Source organism: Poecilia formosa, unplaced genomic scaffold (assembly GCF_000485575.1).
Source record: "Poecilia formosa unplaced genomic scaffold, Poecilia_formosa-5.1.2 Scaffold0, whole genome shotgun sequence".
NCBI classification, from domain to species: Eukaryota; Metazoa; Chordata; class Actinopteri; order Cyprinodontiformes; family Poeciliidae; genus Poecilia; species Poecilia formosa.
In genome coordinates, this window is record NW_006799939.1 from 5,542,180 (window position 1) to 5,569,630 (window position 27,451).

The window sequence follows — 27,451 nt, forward strand, 5'->3', positions numbered from 1 at the left end:
AACCCACCCACAGAGGAAAACACGCCTCCGATTCAGCGCACACATGCACACCTCTAGCCAGCTGACACACACCCACGCACACACACACCCACCCGCTGCTGTCTCATACGACCGTCCGGTGAATATGTCAGAGATAGTCGTGAGGAGAAAACGAGATGAGTTTTCTCCTGGGTCGATTGGGTGCACACACACATGCGCTTGTGAAAGGGGTCGAGTTTTACACATTTCCGCATCAGGTATCACTAAATGGTTTCCACACACAAAGTTTAAGGTGTGGCTTCTTTAAATAAACAGACAAATGAGACGTACATCTGTAAATGTGTGTTTTATAAGGACGAGGTACGCAATGATTCAAAAACTAAGTTTGCCTAGATGACTAACAGTGTACTTCTATCTATAGGTGTGTGTGTGTTGAGGGGGTCCAGGTCCCCATAAGAAGCAGCACACGGCATTTCCTAAAGTTGAGCATTAAACTGATGCAACAGCCTGTAAAGCTGCCTAAAGTTGTGTCTCTGCTTCAAACCGCTAACTTTAGAGCATCTACTTGTAAACCAGTTTTTTCTTTTCTTTCTCGAAACTAAATAAAGAGTTGCGCATTATAGCGATGCCTTCTCCTGCTCCGCCTGGAACCAGATATCCGATTTCCATCCCCAAGATCCCGTTTCTCCTCTGTACATCTGTCTCCTGTTCGTCTCTCTGTGTGTCAGAGAAAGTGTCCCGTCCCCCCAGCCAGAAAAACTGGAAGGGTAGCTGACAACTGCTGGCTTGGAGCGGAGCAGCTCATGTTCAATCGTACAGAGAAGATGGGGATTTACTGTAAGCAGACGGCACTGGACACCAACACAGTGATCTGGTAGTAAAATTATAGTGGCGGTGAATGAGAGGCAAAGCAATAATGCAGTTCCTCCTGCTGTTTTTTTTGGAAACCCCTCCATTACACATCCAAACACTGTTTTGCCTTTTGCTTACCATGGCAACAGTCAAATAAAGCAAGCCAAGTCTGAGGGAGACACGTTTTTCTCTCTCTCTCCAGTCTACAGCACAGAACCATCAGCCAGCTGAACACACTTTTTGTTATAAGTTAGTTTAAATCATTTTTTCTTATAAAAACAATCTATTTGATACTATAAGGTTGCCTGACATGTTTTTGAGTCAGACTCAGAGTTGATGCCTTAGGCCACATCCAAAAACAATCCACCTAGAGCAGATATGATTTATCTTTTCATAATATGCATGTAAAGGCAAAACTACAAAAGAATGGGAGGAGTAGATGAAGACAGGAATTCTCAGGTGTGCTTATTAGACCAGAAAGGCATTCTGACATTGTGAAACAAGAATTTCCTCACCGACTTGTCAGACAGAGATGGCCTCACAGTGAAGAAGCGGCCGAGTAGGTGACAGGTTATGATATTCAGTTCCATTGTACACAGGCTTGTTAAAAATTTCATACTTTATTTCGGCACGTCGCTGAGCGGTAAAGTGGGTTATTTGATTTTAAAGTCCTCTGGCATGCTGTGCACAAAACTGCTTAATATCTACCTGGTTGTTAATGCAAAACTAGATGATATGTGGACTTTGAGACTTTCATATTTTAATGATACAGTGGAATCCATTGTAAACCATGGAGTCCCCAGGGGCTGAGCTCTCTGGTTTCTATTTTAAAAAAAAGATTTAATATATAAACTAATCTGGAAAGAAATCAAAGTTGGAATTCTGTGTAACAGAAAACTGATTATGCATGCAATTTATAACCAGTTTGTATTATTTTTTGGTTATAAATTGCATGCATAATCATTCATCCATCCTCATTCCAGTGGCAAGACAGTGAAGATGTTGTTTTGCTAGGTCGTTTTTTTTTTGTTTTTTTTTATTTACAATGCATGCAGTAATTTCGTACACTGTGGGCATCCCCATAAGGAGCATCTAAAGGGACGTTGAGGAAAAGAAAAAAAAAAAAACACTTTCTCGTGCATATCAGATATTTTCTGGTGTGCACCACATATCTCGTGCATAGCAGATAGTATCTGCTGCGCACAAGATGCTGTCTGATGTGCATGTGAAACTATTTGGTTCGCACAAGAAAGATAATTTATTTTTTTCCTACAACGTCCCTGTAAGGCCTTCATATTGCCATGCCCAAATATTGTAAACAAACAAATTTTGCTTAATTATCTGCTGTTTACAGTCCATTACTGTGAGTGTGTCTGGACATTTTACACACAGGGCTTCTTGTCCTGTGTGTAAAATGTTGACCAACTGATTTTCGGACATTAAAATGATGAAAGAGGTCTGTGTGACCTACTGGCATGGTAAATTTGAGACATAAACACACCAGAACCCTGTCAAGGACAAGTGCAGTACGCACATCATGTCTGTCTCTGCCATTGAACTTCAGCCTATGGTAGCTTCTTTAGTTATGGGGAGATATTTAGACATATGCCTTGGTGTGCTTAACATTGTGGAATGATGGGTGGTTCATTGTAGGCATAACATTCTGTTCCTCTTACACATCTTCCATGGGTGACTTTTTGATGGCTGACGGGCGTGGGATAAGGCAAGCTCGTCTGAAGATTTACAACAACCTGAGGCTGTTTAGTGTCCGTCTGGTTACGACAGAACCATTTTATGACAATGAATACAGCGTTGATTATATAACCATTACTACAGCTAAAAAGCTCAGGCTCAGTTTCCACCAAACTGTTTCGCATAGACAGAATTAAAAGAAAATACCACTGTAGATTAATTCTGGTCTTTGTCCCGTCAACTCTTTAGCTGCAATAGTTGGGAGCAAGTTTAAGGTGAAATTATCTAAAGTGATTGGCTAAGAAGAAATGTCAACATCCATTAAGACTGTCAATGTCAAACACAGACACACAGAGGACTGGCTGATCATGTCAGTGATCATGTTCACTAATAATTGTGGGAAGTGATCAGTAAAATCTAGGTTGAATGTAGGTTCAGATGTCATTATCTGTCCACTTCTTTTCTGTATCTGTTTTAATCTGTTCAGGCTGGTTTAGTTATTACATTATACCCCTACAAGATAAGCATAGCCATTACATTACACATCATAAACAAGTATTACAGCAACAAACGGAAAACTGAAATAAATATGACGTAATTGACTGAACAGATAAAAGGACAATGGCTTATCTGAGCAACTTCCCAGTTAGGAGTCTGCCTCTGCGGATTCAGACCTCCCCATGTCCCAGAATAGACTTGTCACCACCACCTTCTTGAAGATGGCAAACTGCCCAAAGTAAAGCCCCACTGCCTGGGGTGTTCAATGGTGTGTCGTCCCTCCTGATATCGGACCCAAAGCATTCCACAAAAAAAGTAAAGCTCAGCACATACACCTTACAACAAAAAACTTCATTGATCTACGTTCAGTAATGTCGTTCACCCAACAACAACAACAACCAGCTAACACATTTATGTTATGTTTAGCCAGAAGGAAGATGAAGATTTCAGAACATGTAACTATTTTCACAGGAATTTCATCAATATCAAAGAACTTGCAGTACTGGTGGTTTCTCTCAAAATGTATTCATACCTTATAATCAGAGATGATGACTTCTTTTTTTTTATCTCTTAAACTGATTGAAAGAATGACTTTTCTGTTCTATCGCCATCAGCTAGCTATTTGTAAGTTGGCTAGGATAGTTCAATCATCAATGTTTGGTTATAACTGAGTTGGTCAAGACATGAACATGGGCAGATGTCTAAAAATCATGACTTGCACTTCTGTTGAGGTGATGAATGCTTCTCCAATGTGCACGTGCTCACTTTTCATCCAGATGAAAAGCCTATTCTAATTTAAGGAGCCTGTCCTAAGAGTGGGACTGGTGAGGCACGTGACCCCTCCCCCGATGGGACAGGTGTTGCCCCAGACAGAACTGATGTGTGAATGTGCTAAACTTGGGGATCCTTGTAAGGAAATGTATTTTAAGTCAGGAAGGCAATTTATATTTCAGTAAAAACTCCTGTAAGCTGATATAGGAAGTGACATTTTGAGGCATTTCTTTAACGGGTGCCCAGAAAAAGTCAGTTAAAAATCACAAAGAGGCGTTTCCGTGAGGTAACAGACCAAAAACATACTTCAAACAGAAACAACCCAGCAGTAGTCAGAATCCATTTTTATAATATTTAAAATGATTTGATTTGAGTGAAGAACTTGACTATGAGAGTGGCTGTGAAAAGTTTCAGCGCTGTCAATCAACCTCATGTACTCGCTGCCAAGTATGCTAAATGGGGGAGAAACAACTTACCATTACAGGAAAACCATTCATCTGCTATTATTGTGGCTATGCTAACTAGCTTTAGCATTCAAAACTAACTATGCCAGCTGCAGCATCCCAGAAAACAACACAAGATTGTTGACACTGCTGCCTCTGATTGACTGTTTCTAGTACTGGAAGCACTGGGAGACAACAGAGGAGCTAAGGCTTTTTCTGAGCTCATCTCTCTCATACCAAACTGTCCTGATGTAGTGACAGTTTCAACAAACATGTAAAAAAAACAACAACAAAAAAACTTTTTTTTTAACAAAAGTTACATTAAGCTAAATTAAAGTAGAGCTGAATACAAATGCACATGACACTTTTATTTAAAACCATGCATCAATGTTTGCTGCACTTCACAATTACATGCTCATTTGTGTTAGTCTATCAAATCAAATCACGTGAAAATAAGTTGAATTTATCTGACTAATTTTTTTTTTTACAAAAAAGGATACGACTACTTTTGCACAACACTATTACAAATCTATGACCTATCTATTGTAGGATCGTCACAGAGACAACACAAAGCAGTCATCCCAACTTCAAAACATTAACCTACGTCTGAACAGGTCTGCATGATGCCAAGATAAGACTTAAATAGGGAGAGATGTTAGCCTTTGAAACACAAGCAGAGTAAAGCATTAGCTTCTGCTATAGACTGACCTTTATCTACCCTTGGGATAATTGCATTGATCTATCCAGTTTGCCTAAAAACTCCTACTATCTCTCTACATGACTGTCGGTTGGCAAGCAAGAGTCTGCACAGTCACAACCATTTGGGCAGCACATGGTTGGCAGAAGACCCAGATGCTGCTAGCATAAATTTTGGCTTTAGAGATGTTTACGTGCTATGAACAGGCAGAAGAATTATGACCAGAGGAGAAAAATAAAGCTCTCTAAACGCAATTGTAAATCGTTAGAAGCGGGGTTAACCGTGGTAACGCTCCAAACAAAGCAGCACTGTCTGACAGGAGGTGGTGAAAGAGGTGTCTTTGGCATTTCTCACTCTGTTGCAAGAAGAAATAATCAACTCTTGGACGGCTGAGATGACAACGGAAAGCTAAAAACGCCGGAGGAAGCTTTGCTCCGCTGCTAAACATTCTGAAATCAATCAAACCACTGAAGGAACTGCTCTTGCGGTTCTGCCAAGCTAAGCTTTACTTGTCTCATAAATACCTTTAGAGTTACTTGAATGTTTTCAGTGCAACTTTGGAGCAAGACAACCGTTTTCTCCCGAAGAAACGTCCGTGTAACTCTTACTACTGAGAAAAGGGGAAAAAATGGCAATGTGGAGTTGTATGGAAAGGATTAAGCTTCAGCTTTTGTAACATGAAGCTGAAATTGACGTCAGAAGAAGAAGAAGTGATTGAGGTATGAGCGGAGAATAAAAGCAAGTTCAGCTTTCTGCCTTTTTTTATTTGTGTTCCCAATGCAAACTCAGACCTAAAACAGTCACTAAGCTGAACCAATCGGACAACATGAAGCAAATTTTAAAAACTCAAAAGAATCGCGAGAATAGGTGAAGTCATTGACATCTGTACTGTACAGTTACAGCAAAAATTCAGAAAACATGGAACAACCCTGCGACATGTTGCATCAGTGGATCATCCAGAAGGTGTAAAGAGAACGAAGGAAAACATCTGTGGTGCAGCTGTCATTTTCTTCAGCGAAGGTCCGCATGTTAATGTTTCAACAACGAATAAAAAAACATTGGCAAAAACGAAACCTTGGAAAAATGTCCGATGGAGCCATTCAATCTGATCTGTAGGAGAAAGTCCTGAAGGAGATCGTGTCGCTGCTCAAATTAGCTCAAGCACACTTGGAATAGCCGACAGAACAAATCTTAGAAACACACCAGCACCTTTAAAAAGAAAAAAAAAAGAAAGAAAGCCCTTTGGGTGGCCTACTCAAAGTTTGCAATTAAACTCCACCGAGATGCTGTTACACATGCCGTTGAGGCCTTGAAATTCACCATTGTGGTTGAGTTAAAACTATTTTGGTCGGGTTAGGTTTTGAAAGCAACTTGGTTTAGAAGCTTCTAATTAAGGAAATCCTTATTTGATATTGAATTTGATTGGAAATTTTGAAGAGTGACGAAGCAGAAACAGCCCCATCAGGTGGACAAGGAGGGTGGGAAGACTTTCTTCACTGCTCTGTTAACTCCTGACACTACAAAACATGGATCACAATGACTCTCCTTTTTTAGAGTGGAAAGAAATTCTGTCACAGAAAAAAAAAAAAAAGCTTGCGAAGTCAAGGTTTGCCAAGTCTCGTTCATTCTTACTTAGTGTCACTGACTGCTGAAGTGTCCAGGTGTATTCAACCATGCAAAACCCCCAGCAGCCCTTAAAGCTGGACTGCAGCCCACCTGCTAGGAGTTAAAGTAAAGGTTGAGAGTCAGCACAAATGGAAATCTTCCACCCTTCCACTATTTAAAGCCATTATCCCGCACTTATAGTCTTTCCTCTGGAATATTGCACAAAAGCCAAATATCTTTGTCCCCCCCACCCCTTCCATTTTAACATGAGCGTAATTGAAGTCAGACCTCAGTGGTAAACTTTACAAACAACTGGTGAATACAATAACACTTTGTGCTGTAAACAAGTTCCAGCAGTTGGATCCGGACAGAAAATCCGAACCAGCTCTCGTGTTCTCTTTCTCTCTTGCTCTTTTCTGCGAGAGAGCCGCACGTCGGCTCGGGCTGAAACGGTGCTGAGGGATCGGGGCTTGGCGAGGGAAAGAAAGAGAGAAAGACAGAGAGAGAGAGAGAGAGAGAGAGAGAGAGACAGACGCCTTGCACCATTTGGAAGTCAAGAGGATTGCAGTGCGGTTGCACAAGATGAGTCACAATTCTGCCAAATTCATATTCGGTTCCTTAGAGAGCAAATTGTGAAAGAAATGAAAATTGTCACCTGCAAAAATAAAATAAATAAATAAATAAAAGACCACACCCCTTCTGTGTGACCAATCCTGAGAATTGCTCACTTCCATCTGCTTACCTTTCTTAGGGCTGAGCCAGAACCGATCTCCCAGTGGATCTCCGCTCTCCCACCAGCTCTGAACTGACATTTTCTGCAAAAAAAGCGCCCCGCAACTTCTTCACCACACTGCTAACTGCTGCTTCTGTTCACCCTAGTGAGACCCCCGCTCGCCCGTCCAATGGATGCTCACACAGACGGGGCAAAAATGTGCAGAAGTTGGGAGTTGTTTTCAGGGTGAGGAGGGAGAAAGGGTGTTTTTGAGAAAAAAAAAGAGAGAGAGAAAGAACAAGGGAATCTTTTCATTTCTGTCCCTATAAACTCAGAGGAACATCCATGCCATAAATCTGAGGCCCATGCTGGGATGGACCACATCCTTTCTGCTGCCCTGGATACCCCGCTCCGTGTCCCCGTGCATCTGAAGGAACCCACGCTTCGCTCTGGCACCAGCCACTGGGCGCCACACACTGGGCTCTTTGTTCACGAAAGACGGAGCAAGATTTCAGACCGGGAGATTGAGAGGAAGAGTGTACAATGGAGGAGAAGTAGAACAAAGGAACCAAATAGAAATAGAGAGAAAGTAAAACAAAGAAGTAAAGGCCTCAGTGCAGCACTGAGGAACTGGAACATACAGCCATCAGCAGCTCTAGGCCTTGTTTGTTGTTTTCTCATTCCTCAGGTTTATGGGGCGTAATTAAGCGTTCTAAGTAAAAAAAAAAAAAGAGAGAGAGAGAGAAACCCACTGAGTTCAGTCAGGTATAAACAATGCTAATGAAAACTCCAATTGCAGATCTTTGGCAGAGATGTCATCACTTTGCAAACAATCTACAGCAGAATGAGTCCCGGTGCCTTCAGGTAACAGTTAGAGCTCTGTGCTGCAACCACAAACCTAAATGCATTGTATGAGAATGTTATGTGATAGATACACCAACTACAAACTCTAGCACATTTTTTTCTTCTAAAATGATTAATTTGCTCTATTAATCTGAATATGCAATTTTTAATCATTATTTTTCTTTGCCCGTACTGTACAACCTATTATAATTTTCCAGTTAATATATATTTTCTTACCTTTGCCTTCTAAATTTCCCCTCTGTAGAAAGAGACATATTTATTTTCTATTTTAACACATGGTAGCGCATAACTTTAAAGTGGACTGGAAGCATTTCATGATTTCTCCATTGGATTCAGGTCTGCACTTTGACTGGGCCATTCTACTGTAGCTGTGGCTGTATATGTTGAGGGGTTGTCCCGCTGGAAGGTGAACTTTCACCCCAACTTTGAGCCTGGTGCCAGCACCCGGTTGTCACTGGGTGAGCAACAGAGTAGTAGGTTTGCAATTGTGCTGCTCATATTCCATTATGTAAATGTAAACCATGTATCATTTTCCTTTCTAAATATGAACCGGTTGGTGTTACTCAAACACATGGCATCTGAACGGTTGCACAAGATGAGTCACAATTCTGCCAAATTCATAGTCAGTTCCTTAGAGCAAATTGTGAAAGAGATGAAAATTGTCGCCATTAATAATAGTTTGATGTTAATGGTTGGAACTTGAAAAAACTGTCACAGCAAAGCCCTTTTATTTAAGGAACTTTCTCCCCAAGTCAGGGGCTCTGGAGCCACAATGGGCTGTTTGAACCCCGAAGGAAAAAAAGACAGCTGATATTTTAAATTTCATGTTTAATAACAAAGGTAGGTTTTTAGTTTTGCAGTTTACCCATGCAATATTTGCAGTGAATGACACTAAAGTAATATAAAGTGTTATATTACTTTATATTACTATATTACTAAAGTAATATAATAATATGTTTCTAGATCTGATTTTTAGATATAGGGCCATTGTATGTAGAAAAAAATAAGTAAATTTCTGCCAAAAAACTTTTCAGAAAAAAGAATATTTTTGAGCGACCGAAGACAAAAGTGTACAATTTCAACTCTTTGAACTTTTCTGTTTTTTCAAGTAAATTTCTAAATTGAATCTCAAAATTTGGGATTTTTTAAAGGAATTCTTTTAGATTAATCTCAAATTTTCATACAAATGTCTGACTTTTGTGGCTCAGAAATCTCCTTGTTAATGTATGCATTAAAAAAGAAAAAAAAGGTACTTCCTAGAACTAATATGCCATCATAGATTTTCTCATTATTAGGCTGGACTCTATGTGCTTTTTTAAAGTTTATCACATAATTTTCTGTCCCAGTGAAAAAAAATCCATCCTTTTTTGTTGCTAAATTTTATCTTTATCTTCATTTTAAATCCTAAAAATAGAAATAAACAGCAGTTTCCAATAATAGATATTAATCTAAAAGCTGTCTTGTCAAAAAAAAACAAAAAAAAAAAACTGCAACATTTACGGCTCTAAATGAGTTTCATTTGTCTGGACCGACAGTAAAAGTGACTCTCTGGGTTGTAATGTGTTTCTGCCCAAAGCGAAACACATTACACTGAAGTCAGCTGGAAAAACGAGACTCATCTGGACTATATTCCTGATGAGTCTACTGAAACAATTGTACTTAGAAAAAAAATGCTGAAAGGATATGAATCCTTCCCAAAGGATAATTCCATGTAAATCATATTTAAATATGAACAGAGACTGGCCCTTACAAAATGGAGCTTCACTCTGGGTAGTGAGGAAGGTGTAAAATGGCTGCGGGGTGTGCCCGCTCTGCCAGCAGCTGCCAACATGGGCCGGCCCCTCTGTGCCAATCAGAAACACAGAAACCAACACATCTGTGCAACTAAAACACATTCAAACTATGCTTTTTTTTCTTTGTGTGTGTGTGTGTGTGTGTGTGTGTGTGTGTGTGTGTGTGTGTGTGTGTGTGTGTGTGTGTGTGTGAAAAAGGAAGTTCTTAAATAGTTGTCTCTATGAGTCATCATCTGCAATTACACTTGGGAGCGGTTATACTTTGGTTGCTGTAGCGACACAGCCCGCAGGTTAGGCAAATAATATGTCCCGCCGTCCACGACTGAGGGCCGTGCAGAGCATGTGCGCCGTTTCTGCTGCCAGGGGCAACCGGCAATCAAACAAAAACCCGATACAACATCCAGACTGCCGGCTTTGAGACGCTGCGCCACATTTGTGGACATTTGTGTTGTAACTTGAAGAGGCTGCGGGGCTTTAATTTTAGACAAAGATCCTGATGAGCAGCTAATTAGACGCAGGCAAACAGAACGCAGGTGCGTTGTTCGCTCGGACTAAAGTTAAGATCCCACACATGCACACCAGGAGGTTAGATTTACTGTCCTCACTCCCAGAAAACCCTCCCAGTTCTGGTGAGGATGAATCAGATGCATTCTTTCTGTCCTCGGAGCGAAACAGAAAAACTGACTGAAAACTGCTGTCCAAAAAAAAATAAAATCATACAGTAAAGTAACTAAATGAGTAAGCAGAGAAAAGGGCCTTTCTGCCACAGCTTTGGAGTCGAGTTACAGACAGCAGTGACTCACCACCATCACCTGTGTCTTCCACAAATTAGCTATTTCTGTGTTAAACCAACCATGAGAGGTTCTTGTGACTTTTTAGAGAAAAAAACAAGAAAAAAAAAAAAAAACAAGGGTCAGTTAACTTCTTAAGTTTAAGCTCTAATCGATGTATTTGGAGGAAAAAAATGACAAAGACTAAGAAAAATATGAGGTAAGGGTTAGGTTTTCAGGTAATCTGAAGAAGATAAGCGGGGAACGATCGCTCCTTGAAATCCGGTCATTCCGGCACACTGAGGTGAGGTCGCCACGCGGCACCGGCAGGAACAGACAGCTTTCAATTCACACAGTTTATCTGCCGAGAGAAATCAATGCAAGAGACCATGTGCAGCGATGAGTGATGACAATGTGACTGCTTGCGCAAAGACTTTGCTCACTTTCGCAAGATGTTCTCAAGCAAGGCCTTGGGAATGTTGTAGTTATTTCGTGCCGTGGCAGCAGGACTATAATTTGCAGAGTAGAAACGCACCCGGCATGCCGTTTCATGTAGTGGATGCTAAGGAGAAGATATTTTATAGCCTGGTACTCAAAAACAGGACGGAGAGACACAAGGAGCAGCGATGGAATGTTATCAACAATCAGAGATGGAAAGGTACATAACTTGATGGACAGAGCTGAGAGATTTAACACCTGACTTGATCAGTGGATGGCAGTCAGAAACTTAAAATCAGATTTTTTTTCTTTTTTTTTTCCTGAACCGTGAATACATCGGATGTAGCAGGTTGCCGTGACATAAACGCTCCTATAGAGAAGGACACAAACGGTTTGTTAAGGCTGCTACTTTTAAACAGTAGAGGAGATTTAGGCAAATAAAACAAAGCTGAACATATCACTGCAAAGTCTTTAAAACCAGCAGATGAATCAACTTACGTCATGAAACTTGCTGCATTTAGCAGTCGGTGATGCTAATTCAGCAGAGAACATAGGCTAAGTTGAGCTAACCATGCAAGTCACTGCAATTTTTTTAATTAAATTTATAAATTTACCAATTCAGAGATTTTTCTATGGAGCAGAACTCCAAGTTACATTTTTATGGGAAAAACCGCCACTTTGAGTCTTGTATTTATGAATATTAAGACATATTTTATAACTGAACTATTAAAATAGGCAGCTAACAGTGTCTTTTGATTGGATCTTAAGTATTTGTGGATTTTAGCGCGGATGGGTGTGGTTTCTCACACTTCTCTCACATCCTATGGAGCGCTACTGCCACCTATCAGTGTGATGGTAGAACTACATTACATGATCAAACTGGAACTTTACAACAGAGCAATAATTATTAACAGAATTAGGCAATGTTTTAAACAGTTTTAGCAATATACATTACCAAGTGCTACACTGGGAACTATTTAAATGTCACTTCAGTAGCTTAAATCCTTTTTTCTTTGTTTTGTTCTGCTTTATTGAATAGTGGTACAACAATGCCTGCATTAAACAAAATGACTGATTCTAACACGCTGAGAATGTCCGACTGTTTTTCTCAAGTATTCAATTGAAAATAGAAGTAATTTTTTATTTTTATTTTGAACAAATCTTGAGGAAAATTTTTAATGCTACATGACAATGTGGAGTTCTACGTATTATTATATTACTATGATTATTGTATATACTTTGAGGTGTGCAAAACATACCAATGAAGAATCCTATATTTCTTTCAGTTAAATTTGCAAAAATATACATCCTGTGTGTAAGTCCCAAATCATCGTTGATTTTACTCATGGGGAAAAAACCCCAGCTCTGTTATTTGTGAGAAAATTCTTGTTTTTGTGTTGTTTTTTTAATGACATTTTGTTACTTAGAAAGTTGCATTACTTATGTATAGAGAAAGTAGAGAAATAATAACTTGTGGTCATACTTGGTTCCTAAGAGAAACTGGAACTAGCTAAAAGTCAGCATCAGTCGGTCCAGACTTTAGAAAAACCATGAAACCCACATTTTGTAGATTGAACATAATCAATCTACAAAATCTACCATGTAATGAAATGCAAAAATTGATTTCATGACATAATTGTTTTTTTTTTCCCATGTGACTCTCTCTAAGGCCAAGGTCTAAGAAACAAAGCTCACGCACGTAATGATTGTTTAATCACATGTTCAAAGTACAATACACTGGAAGCAATAATACCCTCCTAACCTAAACCCTACATTGTTAAACCTGCAAAGTAAACAGCGACTTTTATTGGATAAAAGCAGCTTAGGAGTAGGATCCCAACCCCACCCACACAATCCGTGTGTCCTCATTCCTGCAGGCGATGCTATTCGCCTTTCCTTCTGCGTGGCAGCATTTCCTGTCTTTTTCTTTGTTTTACCTACAGCTAAAGGTTCAGCGTTTAAAAGGCAGAACAGCAGCAAAAACAAAAGCCACATTTCCTTTTTCCTTCACTGTTGGAACAAACCAACAAGGAGGAGTTCTCCAACTGGGAACAATGTGGTGAGCTCAACTATTGCCAACAGCGTGTCCAAGTGCCAAAAACCCAGACTTTTACAACGTCAAGAAAACCATTTCTGCTAATGAGTTGTCTTTCCGGATGTGTAACCCATGTGGGGACAACGGAGCAGAATGTGTAGCACAACCAGCAAAAGCATCAAGTTAACAGCTCAAAGGTTTTGGTGCAGTTAGACCGTGATCTGATTCTCTACAGCACAATTTAGGATTCATGAAAACTTCTCCTTATGAAAGCAAAAGTACAGGGAAGGTTTCTAGGCTGCTTTGGAATCAGACAAGCATAAAAGCCAAAATATATTGACTGATTAAACCTTGACTGAAGGATGCTGGACTTATTAGATTCTATGAAACATTTATTACATGAGTGAAAAATGTAGCGCTATTATGCCGTTGTTGGATTTGGGTATAAGAGAAACCAAACCTCAATCAGTCCTTGAAATTTCTGGGCACAAATGCCTAAAACTAACTCAAACATAGGAGCCGCAGGATAAATAAAATGTGTTCTGTTTAAGGGAATTATTTATATGGACATTTTTGACAAACACAAAAGAAGCTAACCTAACTTTGGAGTGATTTTGTGCGGCTCCTGCAAAATATATATTTTTTTTACCCATTTAACGTTCAACCCATCCCAGATGGTTGAAGCAAATAGTAACTTTTTTATTTTTAACCAGGGTGCATAACATCATTTTATTACAATGGAAAAAGTTAATGGATTTTTATAATGAAGCTTTTATAATAAGTAGAACCATGTCTACTTTGCTGCACCTCAGTCAGCTTTTATTTGATTTATTTAAACTTGGCTAAATAAATAAAGTGTTTTGAAAGAAAGTGACCCAAATCTGTTTCTTATAAACAGAAAAAAAAAGTTCAATCAAGCCTAAAAGAAATTAAAAACTGGATTAACTTTCTTCAGTACAGAAAATGTGTATTGTATTGTATTATTGTATTAAGCTTTAGATATGCAGTGAATGACATTTATTTTCTACAGAGAAAAACAACTAACAAAAATTGGATACAATTATTTACATAATTTTGGCCTGCAAATACTTTCAACTTATCAATTTAGGTCCATGTGGCAAAACGTTTGGACATCCCTTCCTTAAAGTAATCTTTTATTTCTACCTAGATGTTTTTCTCCTTTTTTTAATTGATATATATATATATAGATACATTTTTTTTAAACAATTAATTAATGTTGAAGAAACTGATCATTACCATGCATGCTAAAATGTGTTCAGTCCAGATAAAAGAGAAAAGTAGAAGCTTAACTTATGCTTCATTGATATATTTCAACTGTGTTTGATTCGTTGACAGGAAAACTAAAATATTTTCGATTATAGCACACTCTATATAGTACTATTGTGAAAAGGGGGCAGTAAATGTAGCCTCCCAGAACTCTGTGGGCTGCAGATGAATTAGTTGTACTCTGGTATCAAAGAAATTTAATGCTAGCAGCTCCCTGAAAACAAAAACCAGTTGGATCACCTGTTAGCATTCAGCTGCCTCCCTTTGTAGCTTTGCCAAGGCCTTCGTTCAGGGTGTGTCCAGTCTAACTGTTCAACCTCTCTCTCCCTCCGGTGAAGAAACATGACCCGGTACATTGTGACCTGTTGCCAGGCCAGAGGAGACCAAGATCTGTTGTGCAGCAGAACGTTACGAACAGAAACATACCGATCACTGAAATGCACAATATGCACACACTGGATTTTATTTTATTTTTTCCCCTCAGTGAGTAAACTTCAGAGCAATTAAGCACGCATCATTGCCTAACTCGTCTACGCAAGTATTTACCCTTTCAACACACCGTGTCAAGCAATTGTACATCCACTGAGTGGCAAGCAAATAAAACATCCCGAAGCAGGTGGTGTTTTTCTGTCAGGCTGCAACCCAGTCATCCGTTTCACGACATGCCTCGAGGTGCGCCAACCAAACAGACAACAAATCACAGGATGCGGGGCGACTGCTCTCGAACGAGAGGGGCCAGCGATTCGCCCCCCCGGGGGCCTCAACCCCCGCCACGGTTCCACCGTGCCGGGTGTAAAAACATTCCAGATGTACCTCAGACGAGAGGGATTGCCTGTGAGGGCAAATCTTAACCTGATTCCTCCGGGGCGTGACTCGTTTATTTGTTGCAGCTTAAAACCTGTCCGAAACTCACTGCAAGGCCATCAAATCCATGCTTCAGGTATGTGTTGCTTTTTTTATTAACTTGTCTTAACATTGAAGTGTTTGGATTTGCCGTGTGGGTTGTGGCATTCGGCTAACTTGATTAGCGTGCTTGTTCGTCAGCCGTTCCCCGCTGTCCTCAGGCAGCAACGGCTCCAAATATGAAGAGGAAAAGAGAGGATAGGGCACTCACCTGAAAAACACAAAGCATAGCACACATAGGACTCAATAAAAACATGAACTGCTCTACTTTACATAACAACATGACGATAAAAGCAAGATTATTTAGTGTTATCTAAAAGGAGCGATAAGCTGGAGTGAGATGATGAGCATCACAGCAGCGAAACAACCTGAGGCTAAACTTTAAGGGTTATGTCACCAATAAGCCCAATTTAAATAAATAAATAAATAAATAAATAAATAAGCCTAATGAGTCACTAATGAAAATAACAAGTTTGGCACGCCGTCTTTTCACAGACAGCGTGAGAAAAAAAAGAGTCGAATGATAAAATCATTGTTCAGCCTTCAAGGAAAGTGGTTGGGCCGCCTAGTAAATCATGTTTAATGAAGAGTTGGTGGAAAAATGCTGAAGGCAGGAGGCTGAGAACGAGGCTCCACTTTACAGATCAACATCGCCATCTACTGGAGAGATGGCAAGTCAGCAAATATTTTTGGATCATTAGCTGGAAATGATTTAGAGTTTTGGGCAAAATGCACCGAACATAAAATCCTTTTAGGCCTCTTAAATTACTCACAGTGAGTTAAGATGGTTCTCAATAAAACAGATTTTAGTAAGATGACCTTTGTCTTTTTAAAAATAATGAGTTGGTTAAAATATAAAGGCAAAGGATCGAATGAAGGCTTTTTCTTTCTTTTTTCTTTTTTCTAGTTTTTCCTGTGGATTAAAATGAGTCGATTATAGCAAAATTGGAGGAAACTGATTTTACTTAAGAACATGGACAAACCCCACGAAGATTCCCAATGACTTCTGTCCCATAGCATGTTATTTATTCCCATTGTATTTTTTTAACTCACTTTTTTTACTCATTTTGTGGGGGTGGCGGGACTGTGTGTGATTATTAACTTTCCTAAATAAATTGAATCCTCCCATTGCCCTGTCTCTCTGCATTCCTTTTTTTTTTTACTACACAAATGATCAAACTATTCAACAAGCTGAATATTTTATCACCATACAAAGTCTGAACTGAACCTCACTTTAAACATTTTGAACTATCCATTTAGGGTAACCATTAAATGTGTTATTTGTTCTGTCTTAGGAAACACTCAAAACAAGAACCAAAAGATAGAACAACTTTCCTTAGCCAGGCCATTACTGAGGTAAAGTCAAACTCAATCGGCTCTGATTTTTTCATTCTGCCTGTTTCAGTGATATTTGTACTAATATTTCGTAGCGTTTGTTTCTGTTTGTGTTTTTTTTTCTTCCCACCTTCCTGCTAGGAAAATTTCCCTAAAGAGATAATAAAGTGATACTTCTGTCAACATTGCAGTTGTTCATGTCGCTATTGCAATTTAATGGAAGCGTGTGATAGAAGACACTTCATTATTTGCTGTGTGAGGCTTTTGGGAATGACTTATCTAACTCTGCAGACCTCCGTAGTAATGTGACCATTGCAGATAAAAGGATTCACAGCTGTTCCCTATTTTGAGGTCACGCCCTCTGAACCCCGACCTTTAACACCCACAAGGCACCTCAAACTGTGTCGGACCTCCCCACAGGAGCGATGAAGGTTTCTGTGTGTTTGAGCAGAACACGAGCTGCGGCGACCAATCAACAGCCGGCTCTGCGTTAAATCATCACCTCATGACGCGAGCGATCCGCGACGCATCGCCCTCTAAAGTAGGATCTAATGTGTGGTTTGTGTTTCAACAGCTGACTGTCACTGTCCATGTGTTTATGGAGAATATTTATAGCAGCTCTGATCCTTTACGTTACATGAAATAATCATCATGTTGTGGTGAGAACGGCAACATAAAAAAAGATTAAGGTTAAAGACTTTGAAGCATTTAATTTGGATCTTTTTAGATGTCAATTTCATAACTTGCAGGGGAAAAAAGGATTACAATTTCATTACAAACGGTGTAAATGTTCTCAAAAAGTTTTCTAGGGTAAGTAAAAATCTGTACCGAGAAATTCTGCTAGAGGGTTACTATGTGTTTCTCCAATAAGAAATTAAAACTTTTTCCAAATTCAAACTTCTACATCATCCATTCTGTACATTTAAAAACAAAACATTTATCTAAAAAACTAAAATCTGCCAGGGCTTCATCATCTGTGCATTCCAAATATCTTTCAATCAACAGCAATTCATGGAATATTTTTTAATCCTTCTGTTTTTTGGTGTTTAGGCTAATTCAGATTAGCTCTAGATTAGAAATTAGAGCTAATTTCTAATCTAGAAAGTAGATTAGAGCTACTAAATTAGATTGGATGTTTTTCACACCGTCCAATCAAATGAAAAGAATAAGATAAAACCTGACCTGATAAAATGATTTGTCGTCAGGATAACAGGGCAGTTTCAATGTCCTTGTTTTCCCCGAGACAAACTGGCAAAACCTTCCAACACAAGATATTATTTTTTCCTTCTTTTTTTTTGTGAACATGTTTTTATTTTCTTTTTACTTTTTGATTGACAGTCTTATTGTTGGAGTTGGCAACAGCATCCTAGCGCACCCTAGTGGGCAGATAAGTTTAGATGGCAGAGTAGAGAGCCAGGAATGCGTCACAAGATATCAAGTAATCTGAAGCAATCGTTGCGGCTTAAGAAGAAGAAGAAAAAAAAAAACTTATGGTATGTCAGTGCGAAACGTAAAAAGATGATTTATTCAATCATTTTATTGTTCCCTAAATTCAGAAGAAACTGAACTACTTATTTTTTTCCCCCCAGCAGAGTAACAATGGTCGTTGCCACCTAAACTTGTCCTATGACATCAAGAGCCAACAAGTATTTCCACCAGTAAACACAACCTCAGAAACCTGCTGTCGGTTTTTCTTTTTTCTTTCCCTTCTCTGTGGAACAGCGGGTGCTGCCAGACAGAAGGACCCTTTGCCAGCAAAACACTCAGATGCAGCCCAACACTACAACACTTCATCTCACTCTGTGGGAGGTCTCTGGACCCGGACAGCAGCCTGATGGAGGCTCAGTGGAAACTTCTTCATGGTAATTCCACAGAGGGTGACAGCAAAAAGACCTTTGATCGAGAGCAAAATTCCTCCTCTGTGGGTTTTGGACTGAAAGTGAGTAACACTCAGCAGAACACGCAGAGGACAATATACTGCTTGAAGTGCCAAAACCGGGATAGAAACTGGGATATTGGGTAGCTGCTGATGAGCAGGAGGCAGCAGTAAATCTGAACAGGGCCACACAGCCACAGGGAGATCCAGTTTATACTGGAATGTCTCTGCAACATCTGTGAAGCAGGTTACTGAAAGTACTAGTCTGCTCTACACAGAACCCGCATTCACCAAAGATCATTTGCTTGACTCGACTGCCATGATTGTGGCATTAGGTATTACAACTGTGCTGCAATCTAACTACTCCATCCAACCATCCATCCATCCATCCATGCATCAATTTTCTGATAGATACAATGGGATTCAAAGGTTCCAAGTTCAGAAAGGATTTGTAGCGGTAGTCTCAAACTACTATCCTCAAGGGCCAGGGTTCTCTCTTCTTGGCTCCGATATTAGCTCACTGGCTTTGCTCCACAGAGCTTGACTGCATGCAAGAGAGGCAATTTTGCCATTTAAATCAAGTGTGTAAGACGAGGGACATGTTAAAGGGGCATGTCCAGAAAAGCTCCAAAAGGAAGTCCCCCTCATCAGACCCCCAACTGATTAGTCTTGATGCGAAGGACACACAGTTCTAACTTAAGATCAGCTGGATGTTGTATTTTCTCACCAACTCTCTAAAACAGAGTCTGGCCACTGTGTTGAGCAAGCTGATGTCAGTTTCTTGTATCTAGAACCTGAGTCTTTCTGTCATGATCCATATCCCATAATCAGAGATAAGGGACAGAACATAGACGGACCATCTCTGGTTGCATCCTGTCACCTCTAGTGAGGAAAAGATCATTCTTTTGCTTAAAGTAAAGACCATCCTTGTCAGTTCACCTGCTTAATGCCATGTTCAGACATCCTCAGCTATCCCATAGTGCTTTGCAGAGCACAACTAAAATGAGGGTTAGCTGTAAATCTAGTGAAATTCAGCTCATGTGTTATGAGCTGAATTATCAACAAGTCATATGAAAAAAAAAAGATCATATACGTTAAAGTTAGCCCAGCACTTTTGCAAATTGCTCTGCATAAAAACTTTGATAGTGAGGGCAAAACGTGACTTTATTAAAGACTCTGGTTGTGTGTTGAGTCAAATAGGAACTTTCTTACTTAGGACCATGTTACAGGAGAGTTTTAAAAATGTGCTCCAGACTCTACAGTAGAAAAAAATATCTCTAAATGCTAGAAAGCAACGTTTCTAGAACATATAATGACAAAAGAAATCTCCCAATTATCAAACCGTTATCAGCTGGCTGTTCTTCAATGACTTCAAATATTATCTTGGAGGGCAAAATATCCTCACTGAGCAATTCTAATAATTATCAGAAGTCATCTCCTTCATGCCTTTGATTTTACCACTTGTGCATTCCCGTCCAGAGCCTCTCTCTTGATCTGCTCTCCACCTGGATCAGCTTACCACCTGGCTTTGTTTCCTACCTCCTTTCTCTCGTTTCAGCTGTGTTTTTGTTCATTCCTGAGGCTTACCTTTGCTCGAATAGAACGACTCCATGCTGCAGATTTCCTGAGCGGAGACGTTTGGAACCTTAGGAACCGAAGCCATTTTTTCTCCCCCTTAACAACTCCCTTTCTTCTTTTTGATCTTGGTGCCTCTATGTACTTTCTCCGCGCTTTCTGTCAAACACGTCACGCTGTGCAGAACAACAAAAAAAAGGAGTCTCCCTCCTCTTCCTCTTACACAGGTCAGAGCCGCCCTCTATAATAATACCTCAGCTCATGTAAATGCGCGAGCATGACCGTGTGTGCAGCCGAAGTGTTCATTGGCATTTGCGCAATGAAGGGAATGGGAAAAAAGCAAGAAGATAGGTAAAAAAAAAAAAAAAGACAAACTAGGGTCAGACTTAAAGGATTGTCTTGAATTGTTCAGTCGGTGGTTATTGTAACCTTGGACGATTCATTACCAGTAAAATTGCTTAACTGCTTTTAGTTAGTTGCACCATCCAGTGCATTGTATTGGACAAAAGGAGGGAAAATTACTTGAAAACAAGTCTATCTTTTCAGACCAAAGCCAAAAGAGACTTAACAGAGACATATGTGATGATGACAATGTCCAGAACCTGGAACCACAAAAAGTGAGCATATACTGATCAAATGAATACCAAACTTTACTTGGTAAAGCCGCTGCAGCCGTTAAGGTGCACTGAAGTAATGGTGAAGGTGTAACCAATGGTTAATGATTAACAGTACAGTCTCAGAAACATTAACCCAGGTTTTAAGGCGTCAAGTAAACATAAGAAAGAGCCAAACTCAAAACTAAAGTAGTTTTTTTTTTCTTGTAATCTGTTCTGTGTTGGTGTATAACTAGATCAAAGTCAGTACATGTAAGTAAAATTATTTGATGTGCAGCTATTTAAGCAACAGCTAAAAGGAAAGAAGAGACTTATTTCAACATGGGAAAGTTTTCAATTGTGTTTGCGGTCAGTCTTCTCCGTTTATCTGAGCCGGATTTTATCCATGATGTTGGATCTCTTGTGCAGAACATTACCAAACGTTATTTCAATGTTTTTTTTACTATAAGACATTTCAAATGTCATTGAAATTGAAATGTCATTTGAAGACATTTCAGTGACTGGCACTGGGGTTGGTGTTCTCTGAGGAATCCTATTAACATACAATATTATTTCAAGGGAAATAATGTTATTATCAAATATTAAAAGATTTTTGGATTTTTCAGTGCTAACGTAAGGAATATTCAACTTTTATTTTATTTTTCTTGTTATTATAAGACAATGTACGGCTTTCAGGTTCTCACAGCATGTCTCCAACCTCCAAAGCCCAAACTACCATCAGGACTTAGATGACTTCCCTGTTTTTGTGACATACAGTGGATCAAATGACTGTCTGGAACATAACTAGAGTATCAGGTTCAATAAGTGACTATAGAAACATTTAGCACATAAACAGTGGGATATTTTCCCAACAACAGATAGAAGTGTATATTGCTGTGCAAATTCTAGACCTTTCCCAGAGCTGTACATTCACGCATCACATGCCATTAAAAAATAAATAAATAAATAAATCATCTTCTTTCAATGCATTTCAAAGGAGCAGGTGTAGTCCAGGTGGAAAAAGTGAATAATGAAGGAATGCTGTGTTTACATGAACATCTGTTTGGTTTTATTTACTATGAGGAAGACACTAAGTCAAATCCCAGCTGTGGATTAGCCTTACTATAACCTGAGGATATCCCCCGAGCCTCATCAGCCACTAAAATAGCCCAACAAAGCAGAAGGGAAACTGCTGGTGACGCATTTCCTGCTCGAGTGCAGGAAAAGCATGTTGCAGAAATGTCTTAAATTATGTTCAAAGAGAGACAAGATTTAAAAACCGCAAGAAGGAATGTCCGCAAGGTGCTGACGTACAAGACAACAAGGGTTATTAAGAGTCTCTTGGGTTTGAATGTAAAATAATATATGGAATAAAAACTGATTGCAGTCCAATTTAATTAGTGTTAAAACCCTGAAAGTAATCCCGGTTCATGCATTTCAAGATTCCCATGTGTGTTACTGGAATAATGGGAGGAAAGGATGGAAGGCGTGCATGTCAACAATAAGAATCTGAATATCCATTGTGCTGTCATTTTTATGTAACTAGGCCGCACTGAGGCCAACACCCTGCCAGGTGGTTATTACTCACACTGTCCTTGTTTATTGTTGCTTTGCTGACAAAAACAACTCAAACTTCTCAGGTTAAACAGTTTCATCACATTCAAATAATAAAAAAATATAAGTGAAAAACTTTCTTGGTATCCTTGGCTGCTCAAATGAGGATGACCAGTTGGATTTTATGATAAGCTACTATTGGGTACCTAACTGACTTGGCATAAGAAACATTAGCTGTAGCTAGCATAAAACACAAACCATGGTTGGGTGTAAACCAGAGAGGCTCCACCCATCACTCTATTAAGGTAGGACTGTTAAAAGTACAAGCAGCATAACAGGAGCGACATTCTCTCCAAAAGCAACTACAAATCTACTAAATTTGTGAGTTTGATTTCAAATTGAACGCGAAAGTATATGTATTGAAATTTTAAAAAATACCACATACACCACTGATACAGTTGTGAGGATCCATGTTATATTCCTGTAGCTGCAACAGTAATAATTAGCAGTTTTTGTTTTAAGTAAAAGCAAAGTAACGTTATTTTTGGTTATCATACCATAAAAAACATTCTAAAAGTGTCATTGTAACTAATACTTGCAACTTAACATTTTAAAGACCAAAGAAGTTGAGTAAATGTTTATTATTCATTTAGCTTTGTCTTATTAAAGTGGCAAAAATGAAAGTCTGACAAAAGGAGTAGTTCTGTTAATATTATTTTAGTGATTTATACCAAACTATTGGCCCATTGAAAACTAATTTAATCTGAATGTCATACCTTAAAAAAAACAAAAAAAAAACCAGCTTCACTGTTTTTGTTTGTTTGGGTTTTTTACCCACAAAATCTTAATTGATTTTTAATCAATTAAATAAATAAATAATAATGGTCAGAATAATAGACCATTAAAATGTGTGTGTCTCCTTTGGCATCAAATTATGTCAGTAAAGTAGAAATTAAAAATGAAGGATGGTAACAGCTTTTTCACAGATTGATATTTATTCTCTGGATAGTTTAACTGTAAGTATTAGTTTCTTAATGAAAGCGTTCATTACATGCCAGTAAACTATTGAAGCTCCTTTTTAGTCGTGAATTACCTTTTTAGGGGAATTTTTGGAAGCCGGCTGGACTCAAAGACTAAATACACGCAGACAGATGAGCACCAACCCAGACTTTGAAACTGCAGCCAACAGAGATTACAGCGATTTGTTCCAGGCTTCTGAAACGCTGAGCAAGATCCACTTCAACGCTTCTCATGCAACAAAAAAATTGGAAAGCAAACGACCTCTATTTAAGGAGATGTAACTTCCTGAAACTTCAGAAAGCGCTTGAAATTTTCCTTCCTGTCTTTGTAGTTTCTGTTTTGGAGAAAGGTGGTCTCTTTTTTTGTGTTCCCGATTGGCTAGACTTGAAGACGTAGGATCAAACAAATGAGGCTGAAGAGAGAGATCTCGACCCAATCAAATCAAAAGGACTCAAGACTTTGATTAGGATCACACTCAGTACAATTAACTTCTGAGCTTCTCTGTTTTCCCCACTAGCTACGTCATCACACAGCTGCTCTGTAAGGTTGCTACATTAGCGGTGTACACTGAGCAGTGTCAAATATTTCATGCACCCATCTCCCACATATGACCTTTCCTTGTCAGTATAAAGCGCTGCATTGTTGGGAAGAGTTTCTCCTACTTCTCACTCTGTTGAAACTGACAGCACATCCATCAAGAGGCCGCACTGTGGCGTCTCCTCATGCCAGGCAACTAACGCAAGCCTGAAACCCTCCCAAATGCAAACGGTGTTCTCCGTTTCCTGCAAACCGCTGACGCCATCACCTGGCGATTTATTACTGCCGCTGGTTGTAAAGAATGTTCACCCACGCCTGTAAGCCCTCGCTCTGCCGTGTGTTACTATGGGAAAGTCGTACCCCTAAAATATGCTAGTAGAAATAACAGCGTGGTGTGAGAAATTCTCCTTTTTCACGTAGATGTGGCAAATGGATCGAAAATGACAGAAATAAACGCATCCTGTCAAGAAAGTCGCAAGCTGAAGATCCACAGAGAAAAAAACCCAACAAAAACACTAAAGTATGTCAGAATTTTACATAGCTTTGAATTACAAATATATATCTGTATATAATAGAAGCCAAGTGACCTAGAATGGAATCAGCCAAGCTTTTACCAATATTTGCCATCCAAACTGCTGTTATAAGCTCGTATCGCAGCGTTTCAATAAGGTCTACGGAAATGAAAACAGATTCAATTTCCCATTTTTCTGTCCTGGAATGAAGTACAAGTGTGATTACAGCTAAGAACATTTCCTGAGTTATACAGCTGTTTTCTTTAGACGACAGAGGTTAGTTATTGTTTGTACTTGGGAAGCACACCCAGTTTCCTACTCCACTGTCGTTAATGCTTTCTACTGACTGTGATGTTTGATTAACATGACCAAGCAATGAACCTCCGTTTTTTTCTTTTCCTACTTTTGTGACGTGATGAGAATAAATGCCAAGACCAAAGTCACTTAACTTTCTACTGGCGTACACGTTGCTATGTAATGTACAGTGGACGGCTGGTATTTCCAGGGATTAGAGGCTACAGCCTCCCGCAAATCTGACCCCCTCGAAAACGTTTATAATTACCTGTTTTAATGGGCCAAACACCAAATATTTATATAAGCAACAATCTAAGCACTACTGTAGAAGCTAACCTTCACAGTCTTCCTTATTTCTGCTCTTTGGAGGTACAGCCAATCAGCTCAAAGGGGGTAAAAATGGAGCACCTGGATTGGATGCTTTGCAAACACAAGTCAAAATGATCTCAACTAGCATCGCGCCAAGATATTTCAGCCTTCCAAGCTGCATTTTTTTTCCAAATATTCCAAGCATTCTCTGTGGAAAATTCCTCAAACAGGTGAATTTTCCGAGAATAATTAGGGTCTGATCAAACTCAAAATTGGCTGTAGTATTCGCAGATCTTTCATGGTCAATCTGTGACCAACCAGTTGGACAATAAAAGAAATAAAAATAATGAAATCTTTTTCTGATGACATGTTAGCATTACCACGCTACACTACCAACAAAACTCCCAGGTTTGGAAGCTGCAACTGCAGCAAGAAAACTCCAGTATTAGTGTTTCGTTTCCCAGTATCAGTGAGATGAGATGTTTATAAAGGCAGCCAGATGAAGCACAAAAGGTGTAAAAAGTCATTTAGAATGAAAGTAGATGATCTGCAGAGGAATGTCAGCTATTCATTCCAGCTGCTACAACAGAAAGCTAAACTCTGGCCGCTGCTGGTCACTTCACCTCCTCACGATTTTTACTTTAGCAGTTTCGGTTGTTGGTGCCAGATGTTTTGAGGACGGAAATCCAAAAATCCGACCTCGGTGCATCACTACTGAAAAGGATGCACCGAGGATGAACATTTTCTGGAAAATATGACATCAAACTGATGTTAAGCTGTCAGATCTAGTATTTGGATCTGACAGATACTAGATCTGTCAGATCTAGTATCAAGGTTTCTGCTCAAAGCATGCAGATTTTGTTTTCAAGGCTCACTCTATTTCCTTCCACATGGTTTCAAGTCTCTATGTAATTTTGAGCCCAGCCGTGAGATCCACCAGAGAAGTGTTGTGACTCACGTTTCAATTCACAAAAAGAACCAAAGCGTCAGCGATCCCGCTGCAGTTACACAAACCTGAGTGACGCAACATTTCATTAAATCATCCACATCTCAGGCTCAACAGTAGACACTGGTTGCAGTTTTCTAAACACTCTTCCTTCACAGGATGATAAATGGGAGTAATTAATAAAGCAAATTTTAGATGAGCCGAGCTAATCGTCAATAAATGCACAGCTCAGCAAGTTCGCACACAATCCAGCGACCCAAAATGTGGGCGTAGTTTGGATCTCCGTAAGGATCAGTGGTGGATAAGTAAGGATGAAGATCAGATTTTTTTTTTTTCTAAATCCAGTTATACGTTGTTTGATGCCAAAACAGAAGCCGGCACACAAAGATAAATAAGAAATTGGATTCTCAAGCATCCAATGTTGGGAAACACAGAGCTGCATTCATCCCAAATAGTTTTTTGTTATTATTTGCAATGAATGCTGAAAAATCTAATTTTTCACTCCATTACCTGCCACACTGTTTTTCTGCTTTTTCTGCTGCATGATTTCAACAGAAAAAGCATGTTTTTTAATTCCACTGCCGACAAAGATTACATTTTCTTTACTTGTGCAAGAAATATGAAAAAAAGTGTGTTTATGCATCATGCAGAACTGAAGACATAGAGTTTTTTTTTTGTTTGTTTCATTTTGGTCATTATGTCCCGTGTAGCTGTTCCTGCACATTAACAGTCTGTCTGCAAACGCAGCAAGTCACATACGGACAGGAAGTAAATAAACCACACCTCGCCTGGCTGCTTTATATGGACTTCCTTTTTGGATTTTTCAAGTATGAAAGTTGCAGTTATTCATCTAAGCCCTTTGGATTCTCACACTACTGTCAAATCTACAGATCAATTGCTAAAAATAACGACTTGCAGTTTATAACGAATGACTCATGAGTCCTTTCTCATACTAAAGCTTCCCAGAACACGAATCAGTTCTTGAATCTTGATGCATTCCAGCACCAGATGAGCAGATATCCATGGCTTTGATTGTAAAAAAAAAAAAATGTTTTAATCGCAGCCAACATTTACCGCCGTGTTTACAGTCTGTCTTTATTTTTGTCCAGAGCTTCCTGCAACTTTTAGCTTCGAACACGTCCACACGTCCACATGTCCACACGTCCACACGTCCACGTCCAAAAGAACTCGACATGCGGGAAAGTTTACGGTATTGTCTAACTCTTATCAGTGTCCGGCCGTCATATCACTGGGCCATCGCTGAAGACAGAAACTCGAAGCAGCACATGCACACAGAACTGGTTCTGAGGTGGCAGGGAAACCTGACGAGCAACGTGTCGGGAAGACGTAACCATAGTAACATAACAACTATAATCTTGATACTGATGCAGAGGCGCAAATGAAGAGAACTAAACTACAAACATTGGTTAAATGAGATCATGCTAGTAACTTGCGGTGAGATGAGATGTAAAAAGGTGATGCAGCTCTGCAGGGTTAGTTTGTGATTTTCCCTGCAGCAGCAGTCTGGTTGAACGCGCCCTGATGAGGTTTTACCAGACCA

At 39.4% G+C, this 27,451-nt stretch overlaps 1 protein-coding gene across 13 annotated transcripts in view; it reads right to left on the reverse strand.

Moving 5' to 3' along the window:
- Positions 1-27,451, reverse strand: part of LOC103144611 (plectin-like) — a 132,587-nt gene that overhangs the window by 65,040 nt on the left and 40,096 nt on the right. For 2 of the 13 annotated variants that reach the window (XM_016678199.1, XM_016678071.1), the window contains exon 1: positions 20,138-20,228. The exons of 9 other annotated variants lie outside the window; for them this stretch is intronic. In XM_016678199.1, coding sequence (XP_016533685.1) covers positions 20,138-20,213 — 76 coding nt within the window. In that variant the 5' untranslated portion in view covers positions 20,214-20,228. Of the gene's footprint in view, positions 1-7,279; positions 7,365-20,137; positions 20,229-27,451 lie in introns of those variants that run through there. 2 more of the 13 variants (XM_016678238.1, XM_016678104.1) reach the window with 1 other exon arrangement.